This window comes from Polypterus senegalus, chromosome 12 (genome assembly GCF_016835505.1).
Source record: "Polypterus senegalus isolate Bchr_013 chromosome 12, ASM1683550v1, whole genome shotgun sequence".
NCBI classification, from domain to species: domain Eukaryota; kingdom Metazoa; phylum Chordata; class Cladistia; order Polypteriformes; family Polypteridae; genus Polypterus; species Polypterus senegalus.
The window spans coordinates 78,691,111-78,713,873 of NC_053165.1; the positions used below are offsets into that span (position 1 = coordinate 78,691,111).

The following is a 22,763-nucleotide window of genomic DNA, read 5'->3' on the forward strand; positions in this document are numbered from 1 at the left end:
TCTTTCTTAAAGTCTGAAAGATTGCAAGTCACGGTCACAGACGAGTCCCTGACACGGATCTTTGCAGAACGTCAGTGACAAGTCGTCAGAGCGCGAGGGCAGAGCGTCACTAATCCCGTCCATTCAGACGCATCCCGCTGGTGACCGGCGCCCCTTCTCTTTATTGTAATGTGTTTCTATCAGAATGTTTCGAGCCAAATGGCTATGAAATATTAAAACTCATAAAATATGAATTAAGAAACACGAGTGGCCAACCACATCCTCGAGTTTGAATCCCCTCTGCACAAAAGCAGAGCGACACAGAAAATAAAAACCCCAACGAGAGATGAGAGCTTCTTACAGAATGGGTGCGCTTGCTAGTAAACGCTCTCCGTGTTATAAACTGCCGGGCTTTTCCATCCATCCATCCATCCATTATCCAACCCGCTGAATCCGAACACAGGGCCACGGGGGTCTGCTGGAGCCAATCCTAGCCAACACAGGGCACAAGGCAGGAACTAATCCCGGGCAGGGTGCCAACCCACCGCAGGACACACCAAGCACACACTAGGGCCAAATTAGAGTCGCCAAGCCGGGCTTTTCCAAACCTTTTTATTTTATTTATTTTTTTTTTAATCAAATGAAAAGAGTCACAAAACAGAACTGCAAACACCCACAGAAGCATCAAATGGAAACAAATCAAAATGAACAATCAAAAGTTACAAAAAGAAAGGTGTCCAAAACTGACCTGAATATCAGGCAACGCTGTTGAAATATTCAGCTGGCACTGGTTTTTCACTCACGTTTTGCGAGTTTTTTCTTTTTCTTTAACTTTGCTAAATAATCACTTCAGAAGAAACAAAGTGAAATGCAAACAAATGAGTGATACTGCAAAAAAAAAAAAAACAGAAACCGTATCTATTAAAAAAGAAACATCATATCGATAAAAAAACATATCGATAAAAGCAACGCTCGTAAAATGGCACTTTTCTGGGTGCTGTGGTTTCTCATGGCGCCGTTGCTTGACAAAAGAATCGTTTCATTCTGCGAAGGCTTCTGAGCTTTGAAGACGTGTCTAATCTGTGGACAAAATGACAGTCGCTGAGGCGTAGTAGGCAGGATACTAACAGATCAGAAAAGCCTGAACGGCGCCTGTGTGATTGTATGCTGGGAGAGTCTGATCAGAATCAGGAACCCGCTGGGATTTCATAAATCGGTTATCATCTATTCCTATAGTACTAGGGTGTTGTAGCGTGTTAGCCGTAATGAATGAAGTGAGAAGTCAAACATGGCCCCCTTTTAACTGCAAAGATTACAATATGCAGGCCTTCAAGGCAGCTCAGGCCTTAGTTACCCTGAACACATCAGACTGCGCACAGGAGGCACAAAGACAATTGTCCAACACTGTGCATTATTACAAACTACAGGAAGACCCCACAGATCTCCAGTGGCTTTCCTCTTGACATCAGGGGTCATGTAAACAGTTTAATTCCTGACAACCCCAAAACAGGCTACTTCTACATGCGTCCTACAGTCCACAAAGAATGGAACCCAGGAAGGCCTCTAATCTCAGGAGTCGACTCCCTTACAGAAGATGTTTCAGGTTGGGTGGAGCTCATCCTTCAACCCCTCGTCTGCAATCCCACCAGCTACACCCAGGACACCACTGGTATGGGCCCAATTACCTGAGGAAACCTTACTGGCCACAATGGACATTGAGGCCCGTTACACGAACACCCCCCATGATGATGGCATATTGGCACATGAGACATACCTCAGACGACATGACTTACCCACAGAGTCAGATCTACAAATGATCAAATTCACTCAGACACGTAATTCATTCTCATTTGGACAAGACATTACATCTCGCCTGAAGATAGGGCCTGAGTTGCCTCCAACACTTGCATGTTGTAATCTTTTTTTAGTTAGCCAATAAAAGCTGTCATTTTACTTGACTTCACGCTACATCTATTCCTAGTAATTCATGGACGCTCTTACAGTTCTAAATAAATTAAAATTCTTCACAGGTCTATAGGGAAACACACAAATGGTTCACCACTTTGGCTCCTTCATTTATTTATGTGCTGTGTGTACTGTATGTGTGTGAATGTTCCCTGTAATTACCTGGTATGGACAAAATGGAAGTCATTAAGGCGTAGTTGGCAGGATACTAACAGATCAAAAAGCCTGAACGGACTCTGTTATGGTCATTTTAAAAAGTCAAGTTCCACTCAGGGATTAATAAAGAAAATTAAAAACGCACAAACCTTTTGAAATTTCGCATAACCTGTTACCATCAATTTATTGATATTTATGGAACCTGTTATGGATCTAAATAAATGAAAGGGCTCTTTTGGGATGATGATGACCTCGCTTGTCAGTTTCCACACGGAGTCCACTTTCACTTTTTTTTTTATTGCTTTGATATCTTTTGGAAATCAAAAATGGTTCCCCCTATGGCACTGCTCTGCAGGACCACCTTTAGAAGATTAGATCTCGTCAGGCCATTCGGCCCAATGCAGCAAATAACATCAAGTCGGGTTCTGACGGTGGCGCAGTAGTAGCACTGCTGCCTCGCAGTTAGGAGACCTGGGTTCGCTTCCTGGGACCCCTCTGCATGGAGTTTGCCTGTTCTCCCCGTATCTGCGTGGGTTTCCTCCCACAATCCAAAGACATGCAGGTTAGGTGGATTGCTGATTCTAAATTGGCCCTAGTGTGTGTCCTGCGGTGGGTTGGCACCCTGCTCAGGATTGGTTCCTGCCTTGTGCCCTATGTTGGCTGGGATTGGCTCCAGCAGACCCCTGTGACCCTGTATTCGAATTCAGTGGGTTAGAAAATGGATGGATGGATGGGTTCTGACGGTTCCTAAGCTCCTGCTGTCTACCCCATTGCTTGAAGTGTCTGTGTGTTGACACGCGTCCCAGTGCTTCTGTGAAATTTACCCTGAACGAGTTTCCAACGGTGTCCCCGTGTTCTTGTTGAACTTTCCTTCCATAATTAGAAACAGAGATCGAGACGATCGCTTTATTTGTAGGAGTGCAGAAGAGACAAAAAAATAAATAAATAAATAAATAAAATAAATGAAACTTCAAGAACTTTCGGTTTTATGCCCACACATCTCAGACGTACAATTTTAGTGCAGGTGGTTGGCGCGGGCGCTTCATGGGTTCAGCCACCTAAACTCTGGACCTGCACCTGCTTGCTGTGCGACTGGAGTGTTGCAGTCAGCAGTGCTGAGTCTGCAGGCTCTCCTCATGTCGTCTCCAGCGCCCCTGCGCTCGCCCGTTGCCTTATCCTGCAGTATTTCTTGCCTTGTGCCCAATGGGTTTTGAACTGAAGATGCTGCCCTTACAAGCACTGCGCCGGATTCTGTGCCGCCCATCCTCTAATTCAGTTCCGTTCACTCGCGCCATCGCCGAAAGGAACAAAGAGATGAAAGTGACTTTCGAGCCGAGAGGCATAAAAGAAACGGCGTTTCCGCCATGTCACGCCTGAAAGGCGGCCCGGCAGACGAGTCGCGCTCCCTCGTTTGTTTGTTTCCGTGTGGATTCCACTTTCACTTTTTTTCCATTTTTTTTTTTTTTTGCAGACGCACGCTGACGCATCTCTCGTCTAGTCGTCCGGTGTGCCATGAGAAACCTTGTGCACCAAGTCAATAAATACGCGTTAAAATACAAGAAAAGAGGTAAAGTACGATCCTCTTCTACGGGAGCTGAATGGAACAAGCAAAGAATATATATATATATATATATATATATATATATATATATATATATATATATATATATATATATATATATATATATATATATATATATATATATATATATAAAACGACGGGAAATGGGGACACTTCAAATAAATAAACTCTTTAGCGCTTTTCTTTACGGTAGAATAAGGTGCTAAATATGTGACTGGAGGTCTCATTCATTCCCCAAGACGGGGCACATCCAGGGCCGAATTCCCCCACAGTCCCAAACATTCAGGTGCTCTCGGCTGTCGGATTTCAGTTCTCTTTTCCGTGACGGACGCTAAACCTGAAAGACACCGAAGAAGTTTTCTGCCGTCCCCAGGCGGACCAGCTCCTTGTTGTCCACCTTGACGTAGATCTCCTCGTCTGGCTGCAGGTGGAAGACGCCGCCCAGGTAGCTGTTGGCGAGCCACTGTCCGGCCGAGTCGATGCAGTAGAACTTCTTCATCTGCATCAGCTCGATTTCTTTTTTATACCACGGCATTTTCTTACAGATGGCGTGGCTGAAGTACGTGTGCTTCTGTTTGCACGCAATCTCCCCGTAAAAGACTTTGGAGTAGATGTAGTAGAACCCCTCGTGCTTGATCAGCAGACCCCCATTTTCTGTATAGTCGACCTCATTGGTGAAGGCTTCTCCAAGTTTGGACTCCCATTTCAGCGGGCCAGCAGTACCGGGGCTGCTGCAGTTACAACCTGCGGGGGTTAAGAAGGAAACGTTTAAACAACAGAAATGATCAATCAATCAATCAATCAACATTTATTTATATAGCACATATTCATACAAAAAAATGTCGCTCAAAGTGCTTTACAAAATGAATAGAGAAATAGAAGACACAATAAAAAATAAACATAAGTCAACATTAATTAACATAGAATAAGAGTAAGGTCCGATGGCCAGGGTGGACAGAAAAAACAAAAAAAAACTCCAAAGGCTGGAGAAAAAAATAAAATCTGTAGGGGTTCCAGACCAAGAGACCACCCAGTCCCCTCTGGGCAATCTACCTAACATGATAAGACAGTAATGGACGACGCGTACCGTCAAAAGCGCCAGAGCAGCCCAGGTGGGAGCTGAGGAATTCTAAACCGAACAGAAGAGGCACAGCAGTTACATTAAGTAATTATTATGGGTACTTGACTCTGTTTAGGGCGGCATGGTGGCGCAGCGGGTGGCACAGCGGGTGGCGCTGCTGCCTTGCAGTTAGGAGACCTGGGTTCGCTTCCTGGGCCCTCCCTGTGTGGAATCTGCATGTTCTCCTCCCACAGTCCAAAGACATGTGGATTGGCGATTCTAAATTGTCCCTAGTGGGGGCATGTGTGCCCTGCGGTGGGCTGGCACCCTGCCTGGGGTTTGTTTCCTGCCCTGGGATTGGCTCCCGTGACCCTGTAGTTAGGATATAGCGGGTTGGATGATGGACTCTGTTTATTGACGTGATGCCAGTTGGTGAGATTTATTCAGCATAACAGGTCTGCCATTACAACATTGGGACATGAAACCCTTTTAATCACTTTGAACAAACACGAAACGTCCAAGATGGCACATTGCACGACTTCTGGTTTGAGGGGGTGTCGAACTCGATGATTGCGATTGCAATTACAATTGGGTTTCTTTTTAGATTTTCTGTGTGTTCCCAAAGGAGAGAATAACAAGGTCAATGAAAATGAAGGAGGGGTCACACCGGTGTGACGGATGGGCCTGGCCTGTCATACCAGAAGGACCAGGGCCATCTTAACGCATGGGCACAATGGGCATTGGCCGAGGACTCCATGATGTTTCTGATGCCTATGTATGTATCTGTTTTTGCTATCAGTGCACTATTTTGCCCGGGGGGCCTAAGATGCTGCTAAAATGGCTCTGCTAGGGGAGCAGATGTGCACAGGATACTGCCCCCCACCCCGAGCACTAGAGGGCAGCCCTCCTGTGGCTTCACAGATTCCTGCAGGGCTTCATGGGAGTTGGAGTTAGAGACTGCCCTGTTGGGCTCTGTGGGGACCACCGGGGGGAGCTGTAAAGCCCTACATTGGGAGTGATTCAAGACCTGGCTGACGAGCCCCCTGGCACACTCCTAGGAACAGCGTAAAGGGAGGCGGGAAGGAGAGGAAGAAGAAAGAGAAAAGGATGGAAAAGAAAAGAAAGTTCTGCGTGCTGTTTAAGGTACGAAAGGCAAGCGTTTCCCCTTGAAAATAAAGCGTGTGTGCTGCAAAGACTTGTCTGTGTTGGGGGTTTGGGTGGCTGATGCCACACTGGAAAAAAAAAAGAACCGACCAACAAAACCTGCAATGCAACGACCAGACTTCAAAGCCTCATTTCAAGCAGGGAGCTGCTACCAAAAAAATAACACATAGTCGTCAGCCATGTTGGGTAGTTTGGGGTCTCAGTACTGTCATCAACTCATACTCCCAGTGCATGATGGGTGCCACAAGACTCTCGAAATGGTGGCCACCAGTTACCAAAACAAAATGGCAGCAAAAATAACGTTGTTAAATTCACGATTATAAAGTAAAGTCCCCAAGTAATACAAATGGATGGTCCGGGTAAGCAAACCTCCGAATAGACATAAAGATGAATTTTTTAAGTGTAAGGAACGCTTGAGATACAAAAAAAAAAAAACAATAATCACAACACAACCAATTTGTTTGATGTGACGCTTGCTTTGGGGGGTTCTGAAGGCGTAGATTACGTTGCTGACGGTACTTTTTCATTCTGTCGTCTCCATGACAAGTTATTGGGTGCGTTTTGGCCGCCATCTTGCATTTTAAAAACAACAACATTTGTTTCTATGGCACATTTTCATACTAAGCACTTTACAAGATGTGGCTTTGGCCTCCAGTCGTTAGGACTGTGCCGGGGGGCGTGTCCTCAGAGGTCGTGACCCGTGGGTAGTTGACGCGACGAGTTGAAAGGTCGGCTAAGAGTCACTTCCTCCTCCCCCTTTTCTGCGTCCTTTGCTTCAAACTTTTCTCGCTTGACTTTTTGTGCCACTGACGTTTTGGCCACGTTTTGGGTCTCACGTCTTGGCTTGACGGTGGTGTCTCTCGATCTCCAGGCTTTGACCTTTCTTCTATCACGGCATGGCAAGAATCAAACCTGATCTGAGATCATTGCTGAACACTTTGGTTTCAAGTACCTCGGGTGAGAGTTAGTATCGCCAGGCTGGTCCAGTGTGCATGTGTGTGGCACCTGGAATGGAAACGGAATAAGCGTGCAAAAAAGCAGACGAGACCCAGGAGGGCCTTCAGGCTCCGCACTAAGAGGACTAACCAGCCGCTGGGCTACCCAGCATACCTGACCTGCAGCCCTGTTTAGGTGCAGAATATGAAACTGTCAGGACCTCCTCCTCCTCTTCCTCTTCTTCATCTTCCTCGTGCTGTGAGCTTAGCGGTCGTTTCTTGTTCCCGAGACGGCCTGCTCTGAATGCGCATTGATCATTCCGATTGGAGGCAACATGGCAGACAGAACAGTCAAATGGCATTTCAAACGAACCTTCGCACATTAGGATGATGACACCCGTGTCCTTAGTTGCTCAGAATGACAGTCAGCACTGGCAGGATGCCGTCTCAAGGCGGGTGGAAGTGGGGGTAGTCCTCCTGCTAGCGTACTTCACGCATTTATAAGAAGTGCATTTATTTCCCTTTCACAACCAGGGTAGGCCTCACATCTGAGACGACTGTGACGGTGGCCTCCATGCGAAGTGCACTTAAAAAAGTACATCACGTTCAGCAGCGGAGCCCACTCAGCCGGGCCTCGTGTGAAATCTGAAGGAGGCAGGGCCTTTTCCCTTCCATGGTGGTATCAACCTTCTCATTTCAATATACATTCTTGCAGGACGGCCTGCACACTGTGGGGAAATTGTAAAGATGTGTTTTAGTTTCTGTTGTGGGTGATACAGTTCACGCCAACATCGGAGAGCAAGATATGATGAGGCCGAGTGAGCAGACCGCGGCCTGGTATTTCAATTTAGTCAGCTCCTCCGTTGATTCCCTAAGTCAAAAGAGAACGATAGAACGTGACATAAAGAAAACAATGCGTGCCTGCTGCCCGGGCCGTGTAATCTGCAATGAAGTGCGGGGTACGCCTTCAAAATGGGTGAGCTGAGAAAGGAACAAATGACCCGGCGTATCTGATAACATCACTGGCACATAAGGCAAAGGGTGGCAGAGGTCACTGCTCCGCCAACGGAGCGCAGCCGTGGAGGGCTGCAGGTGGACTCTGTTGAGGAGCCATCTTGTTGTGTGGCCCTCATCATGACATCACCAAGGCATCGCTGCAAGAACTGGCACGCCGGACGTGTGTGGATATCAAGGAAAAAATGATCTTGGTGTGTGTGTTCGGCTATGTCTGCACTACTGTTTCCATTTAAAAATGGTGTTTCGAATAAAAACATATCCATCCTCATTAGCGTTTTCATACTGTTTGTGAAAGAATCTCCGTCCACACTAAAAAAACCGAAAACACATACGAGATGGGTGTTCACCTACACTGGGCACACACACGTCGGTGGACGCTGTAATGACACTGGGTAGGGAGCAGGATCCAATCAGAAAGAGCTAAATAATGAGCAGGACCCAATCAAAGAACTGCTATGTAATGATCAAGACCCAATCAGGGAGGGCTATGTAATGAGCAGGATCCAATCAGGAGAGGACTACACAATAAGCAGGATCCAATCAGGAAGAGCTGCATCATGAGCAGGACCAAATCAGGGAGGGCTACGTAATGAGCAGGATCCAATCAGAGTACGATTACAGTCGGCATTTTCAAAATTCTCTGTCTCTTTAGGATTGAAAACACCAGGGTTGTGTGGGCAAAAGGCAAAAAATAGAGAATAAAGTCTACTGTCTAATGTTTTATAAATGAAAAGTTAGTAACACGAAGGTATGCTTAGTTGTGCTGTTAAGATTTCCCGACTGTGACTTTTGCTTTGATTTCTCTGACTCCGATTTCCAGGGTTTAGATAAACGTACAGCTACTGACGCTTGACCAGACCGACCCTTCGTTTCGACATTCCGCTTGTTTGCGTTTCCGCTCCTGGTCGCCACTTTAAAATCAGTAGCCTACAAGTCTAACAGCAGGGGGTGGAGCCCACCCCGGCCACACTGGAGGTCAGGCAGGAAACAGCCCTGAACTGGACACTCACTTACACCAAACACACACACACCCTAACCTAACCTGTGTGTCACGACCCAGCTTACTGTTCAGTTCTTTATTGATCTAAATGTGTGATTTTCCATTTCGGTGGCTTGAGAAGCAGGGGGACTTCAGAGGCTTAAACCCCCTGACCTTCTGTGCCAAGCTCCTGATCTTTTTCTCTATCATATACAGTAACTGATCAATAGCAGCAGGCCTCCTGCCTCTCTCTCAGTCATATACGATAAGCCATATGTGTATAGCCCCATATCACCAGTTACACCCAACACATGGCGGTGCCAGCATTAAGGTGAATTAGGCATTCATGTAGGGTGTAGATCATAATGGGGGGGTTAGACCCAGCCACACAGGTTAGCCAAAGAGCAGTTGGTTGTCACACTAATAAGCTTGGCCTAGGAGTAAAACTCTGATACCTTCAGATCTTAGAAATGCCCCTGTTCTATGCTTAGCCCCCAAACACCCACCCCACTACCCCACCCAACTCCTAAATGAAGGAGACAACCAGGAACAGGGTTTGAGGATTTTGAGGAGTGTGCCCCTTTGGGTTTTGCACGGGTAGGGTTTGGTTGTGGTCGACTTGGGGTATCCAGTGTGTCATTCACGAATAACAGGTCGAAGTGCAGGGTGGGCATTGAGGCTCTTAAAATTCAGCCCCTCCTTAACTGTCCGTTCCACTCCCTATTAAAGTACTCTTCTTGTTCCCGGTGATTTTTGGAAGACCCTGTGCGCAGACGGTGGTTTCACGTGCGATCTATGGCGTGATAGCAGCGACGTTCTCAGGACGAGGAGCGCAACTTAAATGTTGTTGTATTTTCCACGTCCTCCAAACACCGACATCTGCCCACCACTGACTACACTTCTGCTTGGACACGACGTTCTTCCTTTTTTAAACGTTCTTTCCCTTGTAGACGCTGCCTGACGGGTTCAGTTTGGGCAGAAAACCCGTTTATAGGTGGGCTCCATTGATCACGTGTGTCCGTTCACTGCGCGTCTTGAAGTTCAGTCATCGGGACGTTCTGTATTTTTTAATAATTGATGTACTTTTTGTTAAATGGTATCCAAATGTACTTCTTGTTCTACCTTGATATTTTTTGCTATATTCTTAAATATGTAGAATTTTTAACTTTATGTAGATTTTCGTATTGCTCCTATTTCAGTATTCTCCCTCCTTAGATCTCCCTACAGATTTTATTTTTTTCTCCAGCCGTCTGGAGTTTTTTTTTTGTTTTTTTCTGTCCCCCCTGGCCATTGAACCTTACTCTTATTCGATGTTAATTAATGTTGATTTATTTTGTTTTACAATTATGTCTTTCATTTTTCTATTCTTTAATATGTAAAGCACTTTGAGCTACTGTTTGTATGAAAATGTGCTATAGAAATAAATGTTGTTGTTCTGTTCACGAGCGAGGGGGGCTCGTAACAACGAGGGGCTTTTCCCCGAATCCACAGCAGTCCTTAAGCCCCATAACCCCCCAAACCTCCCCAAAGCACAAAGAGTCAGAAGTACCGTGCAGCATTCATCCAGCCGGTGACCGCGCGCTGCATCCTTAAACTCTCCATTAAGGAGCCAAATCACCCGGGCGCCTGTGGGGGTCCTCATCCGGCCTTGAGTCAAGCTGGCTTCGCTCAGAAGACATCCGGTGACCTCAGTAACCCCGCAGCCGCAGGAGCGACGAAGCACCCGGCCGCTAGAAAGGGACGTGTTGGAAACAAACGGCAGTGAACACGGAGATGGAGCGGCGCCATCCTCCGCCTCGACAGCCCCTTCGGCAGCACACGAGCCCACTGCTCATTTCCACTCTTGAGTTTTTTTCCGAGTGATTTTTACATTTTTTTTAATTATTATTATTTCTCTAAAGATTGCTGAAATTATCCGGATGAATATTTTCTGCGTTGACGGAACTCGAGTTGAAGCGATTTTATAAACCGCCGCCTTGTCCTAATTAGGTCAAGTTTTATACGACATGAAACTTTGCTTTTATTCCGGGCCTCTCGACGGTAAAGCACCGTTGACTTAGTGCGCAGTAGGCAGCAGAGCTCGTCGGGGTCTCACAGGCGTGCGTCTGTCTAATGGCGAGAAGTGAATCTTCAGCTCTGAGGTGTCATACGGTGGGGGGCATTCAGACGAACTGAGCACTCACCCCGGGACACGTTGAGCTTTTCGCAGAGACCGAATCTCCAAGATTGTGATTTTCTAAAGTGCCTTTCCATTGACCAGGTGCGAATCTCCAGCAGTGCTGTTTTATTTACAGCTTTTTATAAAGTGGGGGCCGCTTCTGTTCAGCTTCGCACCTCCTCTACAGTTTGTCCAGGATGACTTAAAGTTGGGGGTTAACTGACTCACTCGGGGACACTTTGAGCTTTTGGAAGAGACCGAATCGGCAAGATTTTTATTTTATTTATATAGTACCTTTAGGTGGCATAGCCCATTTTAGACAAACGCCCAGGCGGTCTCCATACTGATTAAAATGAGTCACAGGTGGATTAAATGCCTCCCTAAAGGTCACCCTTTGAATCATCTGCAGCATTAAACCTCCAGCGTTGTCATTGTATATAGCGCCTTTTCATAGTGACAGCCATGCTAAGGAGTTTCACAAACACAAGACACTTGTCCTCACATATGACAAACTGGTGTACACTTGAGTTAGGTGACTCACGTAGGGTTGAAGTGTGGGTATGCTATATAGCGCCTTTCCATAGTGACGTAAGGAGTTTACCACATACTGTCCATCTCTCTCTGTGTGACTTATACTGGACACCAGCGTTAAGACTGAGTGCCTTCCTCAGGGTCCCACTATGAGTTTTTGGTACAGACTGAATCTTTATCAGCGCTGCTGCCTCGCAGTTAGGAGACCCGTCTTGGTTTCGCTTCCAGGGTCCTCCCTGCATGGAGTTTGCATGTTCTCCCCGTGTCTGTGTGGGTTTTCTCCCACAGTCCAAAGACATGCAGGTTAGGTGCACTGGTGATTCTAAATTGTCCCTAGTGGGTGTGTTGGTGTGTTGGTGTGTGTGTGTGCCCTGCGGTGGGCTGGCACCCTGCCTTGCGCCCTGCGTTGGCTGGGATTGGCTCCAGTAGCCCTCCGTGGCCCTGTAGTTAGGATATAGCGGGTTGGATAATGAATGGATGGATGAATCTCTAACATTGTGACTTTATAGTGCCTTTCCATGATAAAGGACATTCTAAAGAGCTTTACATAATACAAGACAATTATCTCTGTATTTTTAAAACTGACATAACTAATTGATATCTTGTTAAATTTTATGGGGGGTTAACCTGCGACATTGTGATTTTATATAGTGCCTTTTCAAAGTGACAGCCATGCTATGGAGTTTTCCACATACTGTGTCTGTGTCAATTATACTGGACACCATAAAGGCTGAGTGACTTCTTCAGGGTCACACTATGGGTTTTTAGTAGAGACTGAATGTCCAGCATTTTGATTTTATATAGTGAAGGTCATGCTAAGGAGTTTTATATATACAATACAATTATCTCTGTATTTTCTAAACTGACATATTTTAATATATTGTATTGGTTATGGGGGGTTGTGATTTCATTTTGTGCTTTTCCATAGTGAAGGCCATGCCAAGGAGTTTTCCACATACTGTACAACATTGGGCACAGTAAAGGCCCAGCTGTCTCTTTATTCATTAAACTGGAGTAACGATGGGTCCCTCAGGGTCACACTGTCCATCAAGAGGGGGAATTAAAACCTTCAACATTGCTATTCTATATAGTGCCTTTGTATGTCTAAAGAGTTTCCCACATACAGTACTATTCAAACTGGACATAGTAAAGGTGGAGTGGCTTCCTCAGGGTCACACTCTGAGCTTTGGCCGAGGACTAAATCTTCAAACCTGTGCTTTTATGTGCTTTCTAAGATGACGGCCATCGTGGGGAACTTTACACAAATACTGTAGTACAAATGCAGCCATCGCCATTTTCTGTGAAACTGGGACTGAGAATCAGGTGAACTGACACGCCAAAGAGTGCCGAGTGAGTCAAAAGCAGTGACGCTGAGTTGGGTAACCTTTTGATTTTCTGTCTGCTACCAAAGCCAAAGTGCGTGGCCCAGTGTTGCAGTGTGGCGTTGCGGTGACACAGACGAGCTGAAGAGCAGATAGTCGGTGACCACAGCTGAGTCAACATGAGCAGCCCACCTCAGTGGACCGCCAGGGACGACTCTCAGCCTCTGCTTTCTTCTCGGCCTGCTAGCACTTCACGTTGTGTTTCTCGTGTTTTGGCTATGAAAGGCGCTACACTCGGCAAGCTGACCAATTCAGTCTAATAGTACACAGTCCTTCATTTTCACATGGAGGAGACACAAACACTCACCTGTGAGATGCGCTGAGGCCTTTCTCTTGCCGTCAACGTCTTTTTGGTCACCAAGGAAAAGAGCAAAGAAAGCAGAGCCGTTAGTCACAAAGAAAGGGGAAAGCTGACATTTTGATAAGCGCAGTGATCTGAATAAAAGAAAATAATACCTCGTCCTTGAACCACAGCATTGACTTCAGTGCCACGGGCTCCTGTGTGAGAGACAGAGAGACAGACAGACGTCATCAGGCAGGCATTGACGATAATCCAACAATTATAGTAATAATAATAGTAACAACAATAATCCTCAGAACTGACGTAGTATAGAAGACACGGGCACGAAAAAAAAAATGAAATTAAACGAACAAAACGGCAGCATGCATTGCTAAAGGCTGACGTCCTTCAAACTATGATCGGCTCCCATTAAAACATGGCGTTCAGTGCCAGTCGAAGCCCAAATGGATCACTAGGTGGGTGGGGTTCCCTCGGTGTCCGGAGTGCACTTTAAGTATTGTGACACATCGAGTCCCCCTTGGTGTTCAGAGCGCGTGTCCCTTCAGTTACACAAATGGCGCCCTTCTCTGTCCAGAACACTCCTGGAGCACGTCGTCTGATGGACTGACCCGCTTTGCTTACGTTAAAACTTGCCGGTTACCGCCGTCTAGGAGATTCGCTCGTTAAGAAAACGTTCTCCGTAGTCCGCCTCTGACTGCACAAACACTCCGAAGTCGAGCATTGACTGGATAGCGGGATTCCGTTATTTGCATGCAGTAAAAAGAAGAATTATGGGTAAATGTGTAAAGCTAAAACTTATCTTCAATTTCATTGAATGTTATCCTTATGTTAAGTTTGACAATTTGTTTAATTAATTTAAATAAAATGTAAATGTTGCAGAGCTGCCTAGGTAAGATTATAATTATTATAAATTTATAACTAGAATATCACCATCACTGTAAAGTACCTGCTTAGCTGGACGTTTAAATATAGAATTACAAGTCTCATTAACGATAATGTAATTGTAAAAGTGTGTCATTTTATTTATTTTTTTCTTTACAGAAATATTAAATAGAAAAAGGAAACATAAATAAATACATAAAGCCTGCTAATACAGCTCAACTGCTATGAATTTTCTAAAAAGTCACCCCACCCGAGCACATAACAGACGTGGCTGTAAGTCACCAAACGCCCCCCCTGGTCATTCCCAAATTGTAAATTCACTGTTTTGTCTCCAGACCCTCCACACTTCGCTCTCCCCAGTCCTGGCTCCTCTCTTAGGTCTTCATGTTTGTCTTTGATGATGCCACTCCAAGCAAAGGGGACGGTGGTGGTGCCACTCTCAGCTTCTAGAGCAAGCCCTGGATTGGACGGCCTGCTTGTCAATCTGCTGTGTCCATCCCCTTTGGAGTGTGGGTGTCTGAGGCCACCTCTGCACCTCCCATTGAGTGTCGTGTCATAGCACCAGCACTGATTCATGTGCGTCACCAATCAGAAGTCACATTTCCTCAGCGCCCAATGTAAATCCCCGCCCTAAGAACTTGAGTGGGTTACGCCTGAGATGGAAGGTCAAAATTTAACAGGACCAGGACTCGAAAGAAAGGTTGTGATCAGGAATGTTCAAGATCAAAACTTTGGATTATGGATCATCAAGATCCACCAAACCAAAACAAACATCCTGAATACTTGGAGCGTCTCCACACTAAAACACACGGTAACATTCTATTATTTATCCACAAGCATGGAAGGTTAGCGATATTGTGCCTCCATTTTAAATAGTGACGTCATGTGTCATGTGATAGCAACAGTAAACAGTATGGCATTGTCATCGTTTCCCTTGACCTTTGAAAATCATTAAGCTGTCATTTTGGGGGATTTTCAGAGGTGAAAAAAATTCAGTGATTTCATTCATTTTTCTATTAAAATTTATTTTTGACTTCTTTCTCCTGCGACGCCATATTGGTTTTGTACAAATACCAGGTTGCTAGGGTTGTTGCTAGGCTGAAGGACTGGAGGTGTGCGTCATGTGACGTCACCACCGGGATGAGTTGGCATCGTGTACTTGTGAATTGTCGAGTGCTCAGGTTACTTCTAAGAGCCCGGTGTGCGGCAGATTTGATGAAGTTGGCGTTTTGGTTTCCTGACTGCGCCCTCGCCTTTCGTATTGGCTGATAAATGGTCACCGACTTGCTACGCCCTCTGTGACCTCGATGTCATCTTTACGTTGTGGGCTCTGCTTGACGTGCTCATTTTCTTAACTTGATTCTCTGACTTCATCTCCAAAGCCATCTCTGACTGTTCCTTTCCGTGCGGTCATTACAGACGTCCCCTATGACAAAACCACACCATCCAAAATGGTGGCAAAAAATGTACAAAAATGGCAAAGAAAAATGACAATAAAGTAATTTCATGTAAAAAAAAAATTGAGTGTTAAATTGAATCCGCTGTCGTCTAAAACACCCACATCATTGTAATGGTCCTCTGTCAGACACACCTCGGTGGTTAGCTGCTGAACGGGAAATAGCTGGGCAGCCTCAAGATAATGGGCATCTGGGCATCTGGGCAGTGACAGCCTCTTTGTGTTGAATACATTTAGAGGTGTCAGCTTCTAGAATCAGTCAGCTGTTTGCCTTTTTGAGGACGAGAGAAACCCACCAGCACCTGAGGACAATTAGGTGTTACCAGCAGATCTGAATGGCACAGGGACAGATGCCATGAGTGGGCTGGCATCCCAGATGGGATTACTGACATTGCTTTTCTTGGTCAGGAGGCCAATTTAATTAAAGGACAGTGAGAGACTGCCCCACTCCCCAACCCCCCCGGTGCCATGACCTTCCCCAGTATGCTGGGTGGCACCATCATCCTGGCAGAGCTCCTAGTTGACTGGGTGGAACTTGTAGTTCTGACCAACAGCCCAGCTGCTGTCTTTGGGTGCTGCATAAGTGAACTGCCAGGAGGCTCCCCCATCATGCGGAGGTTCAGGGCATCCCAAGTACACCACTGATGAGCCAGAAGTACAAGTCGGCCTGGTCCGGGTTACAAAGGAGCCTCAGCCGGGCGAGTCGTCGTTCAGAACAGCTGGAGAGGAGGAGAAGGACACAACGAAGGGGTAAAGGGCACTCGGAGGGGCTGTGTGTCTGTCACGTTTATAGCACCCATCTGGGCTCTTTGGAGCAGCGCCGGAGAAATAAAGGAGGGTCATTCAGACTGGAATTGGGTCTGAGGTTTGGGGTGAGACGACCCCTTCAGTTCACAGCAAGTGCCTCACGGGAGTTTGAAATTTAGGGAGCTGCCATAAATAAGCAGCAACTGAGGAAGAAGATGGAGCACGGGCTTATAATCAGAAAGCACTGGCATGCAGGAAATAAATTCTAATGAGAATAATAATTCAAATGAATAAGGATAATCATTTCATTTCAACGACTCTGCCACCTTTGATGTTACAACAACAACAACAACAACAATAATAATAATAATAATTTCATGTTAAAGTCTTGGGCACTTTTAAGGTTACTACAGCCAAAGCAATAATAATTATAATTATTATTATAATTAGCAGGCTCCTGTCAATCATGAAGAATTCACTGCATCCACTGAGCAGGATCATCTCCAGACAGAGGAGCAGCTTCATTGACAGACTGTGGTCACCGTCCTGCTCCACTGACAGACTGAGGAGACCCCACACTATGTGTCTCGGGGGGTAAACGTTAACATTATACAAAGTTATTGTCTGTTATACCTGCATTGTTATCACTCTTTAATTTAAAATTGTTTTTATCAGTACGCTGCTGCTGGAGTATGGGAATTTCTCTTTGGGATTAATAAAGTATCTATCTATCTATCTATCTATCTATCTATCTATCTATCTAATGGTAATAATAATGACAGCAACAAAAATTACTGAGGAAGACTTCAGCCTCACCCTTCACACCCTCCTATTACTATCATTAGTATGTCATTGTCACTACGAGGCTAAGGACTGGAACAAAATATGATGTGACCCACCTCCAATCTGCTGTTGAGTGTCGTAGCCTGCAGGGTCCTGTAACATGCAAAGGAAAAAAAACAAAGACACTAAGTAGGTGACATTTACTCGCTGAGTGCGTCCCACATCAGCTTTAACACTGACCACCGCACAGGAAGAGAAGATGTTTTGAACTGGTGCTGTCAAGAGCAGAGCCAACGGCCCGGTGGTTACAAACCACTCAAAAAGTCCAAGCTGGGCGACTGAGCACTGATAACCAGAGCACCAGCACAGGACTTCCGCTTTCAGACCTCAAAGATGTCCCACTTAGAAGGCGCAGGCGTCTCTTGAGCAAAGACACATCATGACACGGGACATCAGAGGTCTGAGAGAATTAGGGAACGGAAAGATGAATGCACTGGTAAGGGGTGTGTCATCACACAATTCACATCACACATCCTCACAATTTCTAATAATATACTCCTGTATTTCCATATATGTTTTAGTAGTTAAAAAAAAAGAATAGATAGATAGATAGATAGATAGATAGATAGATAGATAGATAGATAGATAGATAGATATGTACACTATATACACTACACACAGCATATGCAGTATTTAAAGTAAATGCCCCTTTCACATACACTCATGCAGAATAAATATATTTAACTGTGAAAAAATAATTGCACACTAAAAATCAATAACCAAATTAGAATTTCACACGTGCCCTCCACCCTGAATCTGTTCTGACGAGTCCGTCAGTTTAAAAGCCCCCCGCTCTAGCTTAGACTCCACGCCCCCCTCTTCGCTGTCTCGGGACCCCTTAGTCTGTCGTGTTCACGGCTGTTTCTAAAGTCTTGTTGTTTTTTTTTTCTTATTTAAGTCACTTGAATGTGTTCATTTGACATATCCGACCATACCCTTGGTGATGCGCGCCCCCTTTCTGTTTTTAAGTGGGCCAGTTTAACTTCAGACTTTTCGGAAGTGCTCGGGCTGTTGTTGCGCAGCCTCGTTTTCGCTACGACCCTACATGCCCCCCGATGCCTAGTTTCAGTGCATTTTTCGCGCATGGTTGTCGTTCCCAGGACGGAGCAGTTTCGAGCTGCTGCTGGTGGTCTCACCGACTTAAACGCCTCATACTGAACGTTGGCGCCTGCTCGCCTGAGGTGCAAATGAGGCTTGACATCCGCCACCATGTCGACTCGATACGACGCTGCCTTTCAAACGCTAGGAGGTTATTATCGGGGGTTTAAAGGGGTGTGTTGCCTGACATCATAGGACAGAAGTCTTAATCCGAGTGAGCCAATGTCTCTACTTTGCTGAGCTAAATATTCCAACATGCCTGTTGTTTTTAAGGTTTAACCAGTAGGACAATTCACTGACCACCATCAGCGGATCTCGCCCGTTTTTCGAATTACTAGACTGAAGCTATTAGGTGACTCTCTACCTTTACTGTTTTTATGTCTTTGCTTCAGATCTGCCACGTGACATCTTTAAATCAGCTATACATCTTCAGTTGAACCTATTGCAAAAATATGAAAAAACATGGGATATATACCTTGCACGATTTAGTTATTAAGCTGGTAAACAAATATGGCTAAGCAGCCAGAGTTCTAAGCAAAAGCTGTCTACCCGGCCGATATCGAAACAGGGGAGGATCGACCTCCATCACAGTAATATTGGGCGAACGGGAACAACCATCAACCTCCATGACAGGGCGCACAACAGGACACTTTATTTTACATTTTTGGCAAGTGCCAGAAAGAAGAAACCAGCCCGGGCATGCCATAGTAGTCCAGGGGGTCATTTAGCCGGGCTAAGCCACCCCAAAATATCAAATCGAGTCCACACCACCCAACCGTACACTCGAGCCGCCTGGGTTACTTGGTGGCTTTATGGAGGTAGGTATCGCAGGACCCCTCTGGCCCTTTTAACAACCCAACGCTTGCGTGTTAGGGGTTTGCGGAGAATACTCGCACATTCCTGATTTTCCTTTTTATTTTATTTTTCTCTCTCACACCTTTTTTTTTTTTACATTTTTAAATTCAAGTGGACAAACGTGCAAATCAAAGAGCCCTTTCTTTATACATTCACCTAAACTCGGTGACACGTGTCCAGGTTAGAATCGTCAGAGATACACGGAGAGAATGGAGTAAGCAACTTGGAGGAACACCATAAAGGGCCGGACTGAGCTGAAACTGGGATACCTGATCCTTGGAACTCTAAAACGGCAGTCTGCCTTTATATAACTTGCTACTACTATTACTACTCCTACTACGAATTCAGATCCACACCCTTTAAAAAATCCAGTTTGTGTACAAACCGCGAGTTAAGAAGAAAGTTCCAGTTGAAACTTTTCACTTGCTCTACGTCTGCGTTGATCCGGCTGACAAAGTCAATGTTCACCTGCGACAAAATGACTCACAAATGTGAAATACTGTAAGGACCAAGACAGGGAGACGTGGGTGCAGCCGCAAATAACCTTCCCCTTTGAGTTTCGGTTTTCGACACTTTAGTGCAAGCAATCATTTCATGACTCGGGCATTTTTCAGGGTTTTTATCATCACGGGACAATTCCGTTAAAAAGAACGGGCTTCAGCCAGAGCGCGCGTTTGCGCGACTGAGCCTGCGCGTAGCTGTGAGCGCGCGCGCAGGTGCCCCCTTTTGTGTATTATGAACGCGCCATATTACGGGTCTGCGGTTTTTCGGACGGGTTTCAAGCCTTGATGCTCTGTATGTGTGGGCGCGTGTGGGCGGGTTAGCTAAAAGTATGTGGGACAAATTTTGAGAGAGATAGAAAAAAAGTCCCACAAAGATTGTAAAAGCAGACATGTCAATAATGAGGGAGTGCCCCGGTTTGGATTCCTTTAAGTATTTTAAAATAGCAAAATTGACTCCTTCATAGCTTGATAGTTCTGGGCAGTTATGAATGAGTTGATGCCAAATTCATTCAGAGCAATCTACACTAACATGTCTTCAGAATTTAGTGTGTGTGTATGTGTGTGTGTATTGTGTGTGCTTGCAGGTGGCTGTTGTCCACTAGCACCTGAATTTCTGAAGGGACATCTATTAATGTATGCGAATGAGATGGTGTGTGTGTGTTTGTGTTTGTAGGCCTAAACATTGAAATGCTCACTAATGTTGGCGGGTGGCGCAGTGGTTAGGGCTTTTTGCCTGTCAGTATCCTGTGTTAGAAGCCGCTGCCTAGGAGGCTTCTGCACGGTTCTCTTGGCGTTTGTGTGGCACTCGAGTAACCACACCTTCAAAAGATATTCATCAAAGTTCATTCAATTTGTGTGATTTTTGGGTTGTGGGTGCTGGAGAGCTTACATAACTGCGCCTGTCACTGTCGTTACTTATTTACTGCTTTGACCCTTTTTGTGTATTCTGGTGCAGGCAGTGAAGTGAAATAATAATAATAATAATAATAATAATAATAATAATAATAATAATAATAATAATAATAATAATAGTAGTAGTAGTAGTAGTAGTAGCGGTTGAGGCTTTGGCCTTCAAACCCCGAGGCTCTGGGCTGAAATCCCACTACTACCACTATGTGACTGACTATGCTCCAATTTGGAAAAGAAAGAAATGTGATAATAAAAGTCGCCTTGGATAAAGGTGTCAGCCACGTGATGTGTCATCACTTTAAAAGAAAAGGAAAATTGTGTTGAATCTCATTTTGAAACTACTATTTTAAAATCATAAATCTAAAAGTTAACGCACCCCGTTTTCGATCTTATATTGGACTGCTTTTTAAACCTCGCGCGATGCAGTAAAGTGGGCTGATCCTCCACGTTTTAATTCTTGCCACCCGTACTTCTATCCGTCCATTTTCTATGCGGCTTATCCGGATCGAGCAGTGATCAACCTAATCAATGCAGGCACCAGTCGTGGACGGGGCGGGCGCTAGCACATCGCTGAGTGAAGACACTAAAGTCATTTTTATATCCGATGCTGATGCAGATTTTCATTTTCCGTCCTAGTTTTTAAACATTTTTACGCGTTTTTCCGTGTATTAATATTGTGAATATTTTGATATGTTTATTGTTAGCATCGGGTTCAGAAGAAGGATGAACAGATAATAAAATATGCATGGAGCGCGAGAACGGATATATTTTTTAATTTAAGTTTCTTCAGATTTCTAGCTCAATTTCTACAACCCGATCGCTACCCTCTTTCGCCCCGTGCCCAATCTAGTTGGCACCAGCCCCGCGGCATCGCTACTGCTTGCCATTGTACTCACGTACCGAGTCCTGCTTGGTCCGATAGGTGAACAGATAGTACCCTTCGATCGCCAGTCCAGAGAAAGCCAGGATGACCAGCACGTAGAGCACCAGCAGGTGAGTGTTGACCTTATGCGCCCTGCGCCGATCTGGCGGAAAGGACACGGGATTCACCTTGCCGTCCACCACAAATACGGATGGGTACACATTAGGATCCGACATTTTTGGCAGTTTGAAAATTCAGCAGAAATCAAGCAGTAGAAAATATCAAGAATCGTTAATAACGGTAAAGCATTAAGTTGGAATGAACTCCATAAAAGTGAGGCGCGGGTCTGGCAGTGTGCCCCTTACTGCTTGAAGACAGAGTGAAGAAGTCCTCGTGATCACAGAGTGTCACTTAAAGAGCCATCCCGTGACGCGCTGCACCGCAACACAAAACGCAGCAAGTCTCCGGCGATACGGCTGACCACCATCACTTCCTGTCACCTCCACACGACCAAAAATAAAGAGTGAAGCTGACAAGTATAGCGAATAACCCTTAATGTGCGCCTTTTGCAGACCTGACAGCGACAGGAACGACGCTTCCAGGAAGCCAGCGACTCCAGATAAAATCTGCAAGAAGCGAAAAACTGAAAACGAACTCGCAATGAAGAGGACGGATGGAGGAGTCCACTGCCATCTAATCACAGAATTAATACACGTGGCGGGTTCATTAAAAACTCGATTGTGACCTATTTTATATCTGATTAATCAGCAACAGGCACTTCATGGTTACTATAACATATGGCTTCAGGAAACAATGGATGTGAGTGACCGAGTAACCAGCAGGGTATAGAGGGGTCGTTTCAGCCATCTCCTTGCATGTCTGCATTTCCATCCTATGATGAATTTCCACATCAATGGAACGGTAGGGCCTTCCCCTTCTAAGTTTCCTCCAAGGGACATATGTCGCTTGTCAAGAGGAGTGTGCACTTCACTCTAGTGAGCCAAGGAGAGGTTAAATTAGCACCTGGTCATTCATTCCTTCTTTATAGGAGATCATTTGCTGGGTGGCACCCTAGTTAGTGCTGCTACCTTGCGGATCCCACTCGGTTTGACACCCACACCTGGATGTTGTCTGGGCAGAACTTCCATGTTCTCCTGCTGTCTTTGAGGGTTTTCCTTTGGGCACTCTGGGTTTTACCATCTCATCCCCAAAGATGTGCAGATTATGCTAACTGGTTATTTTAAAGTGGCCCAAAGGCACTCTGATCAGGGTGCTGCCCTACCCTGCACCCAGTGCTAACAAGACAGGCTCCTGAAAAAGTCAATCAGATTAAGCAGATTTGAGAAGCTCACAGTTTGTACAGTAACAAAGAAGATTTGACATTCCTAAAAATAAAGGT

At 45.4% G+C, this 22,763-nt stretch overlaps 1 protein-coding gene across 1 annotated transcript; it reads right to left on the reverse strand.

The window, feature by feature from the left end:
• Window positions 1-3,816: 3,816 nt before the first annotated feature.
• On the reverse strand, window positions 3,817-21,825 carry tnfsf14 (TNF superfamily member 14). The gene is made up of 5 exons (XM_039772839.1): window positions 21,403-21,825; window positions 17,194-17,230; window positions 13,365-13,406; window positions 13,216-13,254; window positions 3,817-4,426 (listed from the first exon to the last, which is right to left on the reverse strand). The coding sequence occupies exons 1-5, from the start codon at window positions 21,598-21,600 to the stop codon at window positions 4,014-4,016; spliced, it is 729 nt and encodes a 242-aa protein (XP_039628773.1). The 5' UTR covers window positions 21,601-21,825; the 3' UTR covers window positions 3,817-4,013.
• Window positions 21,826-22,763: the final 938 nt, after the last annotated feature.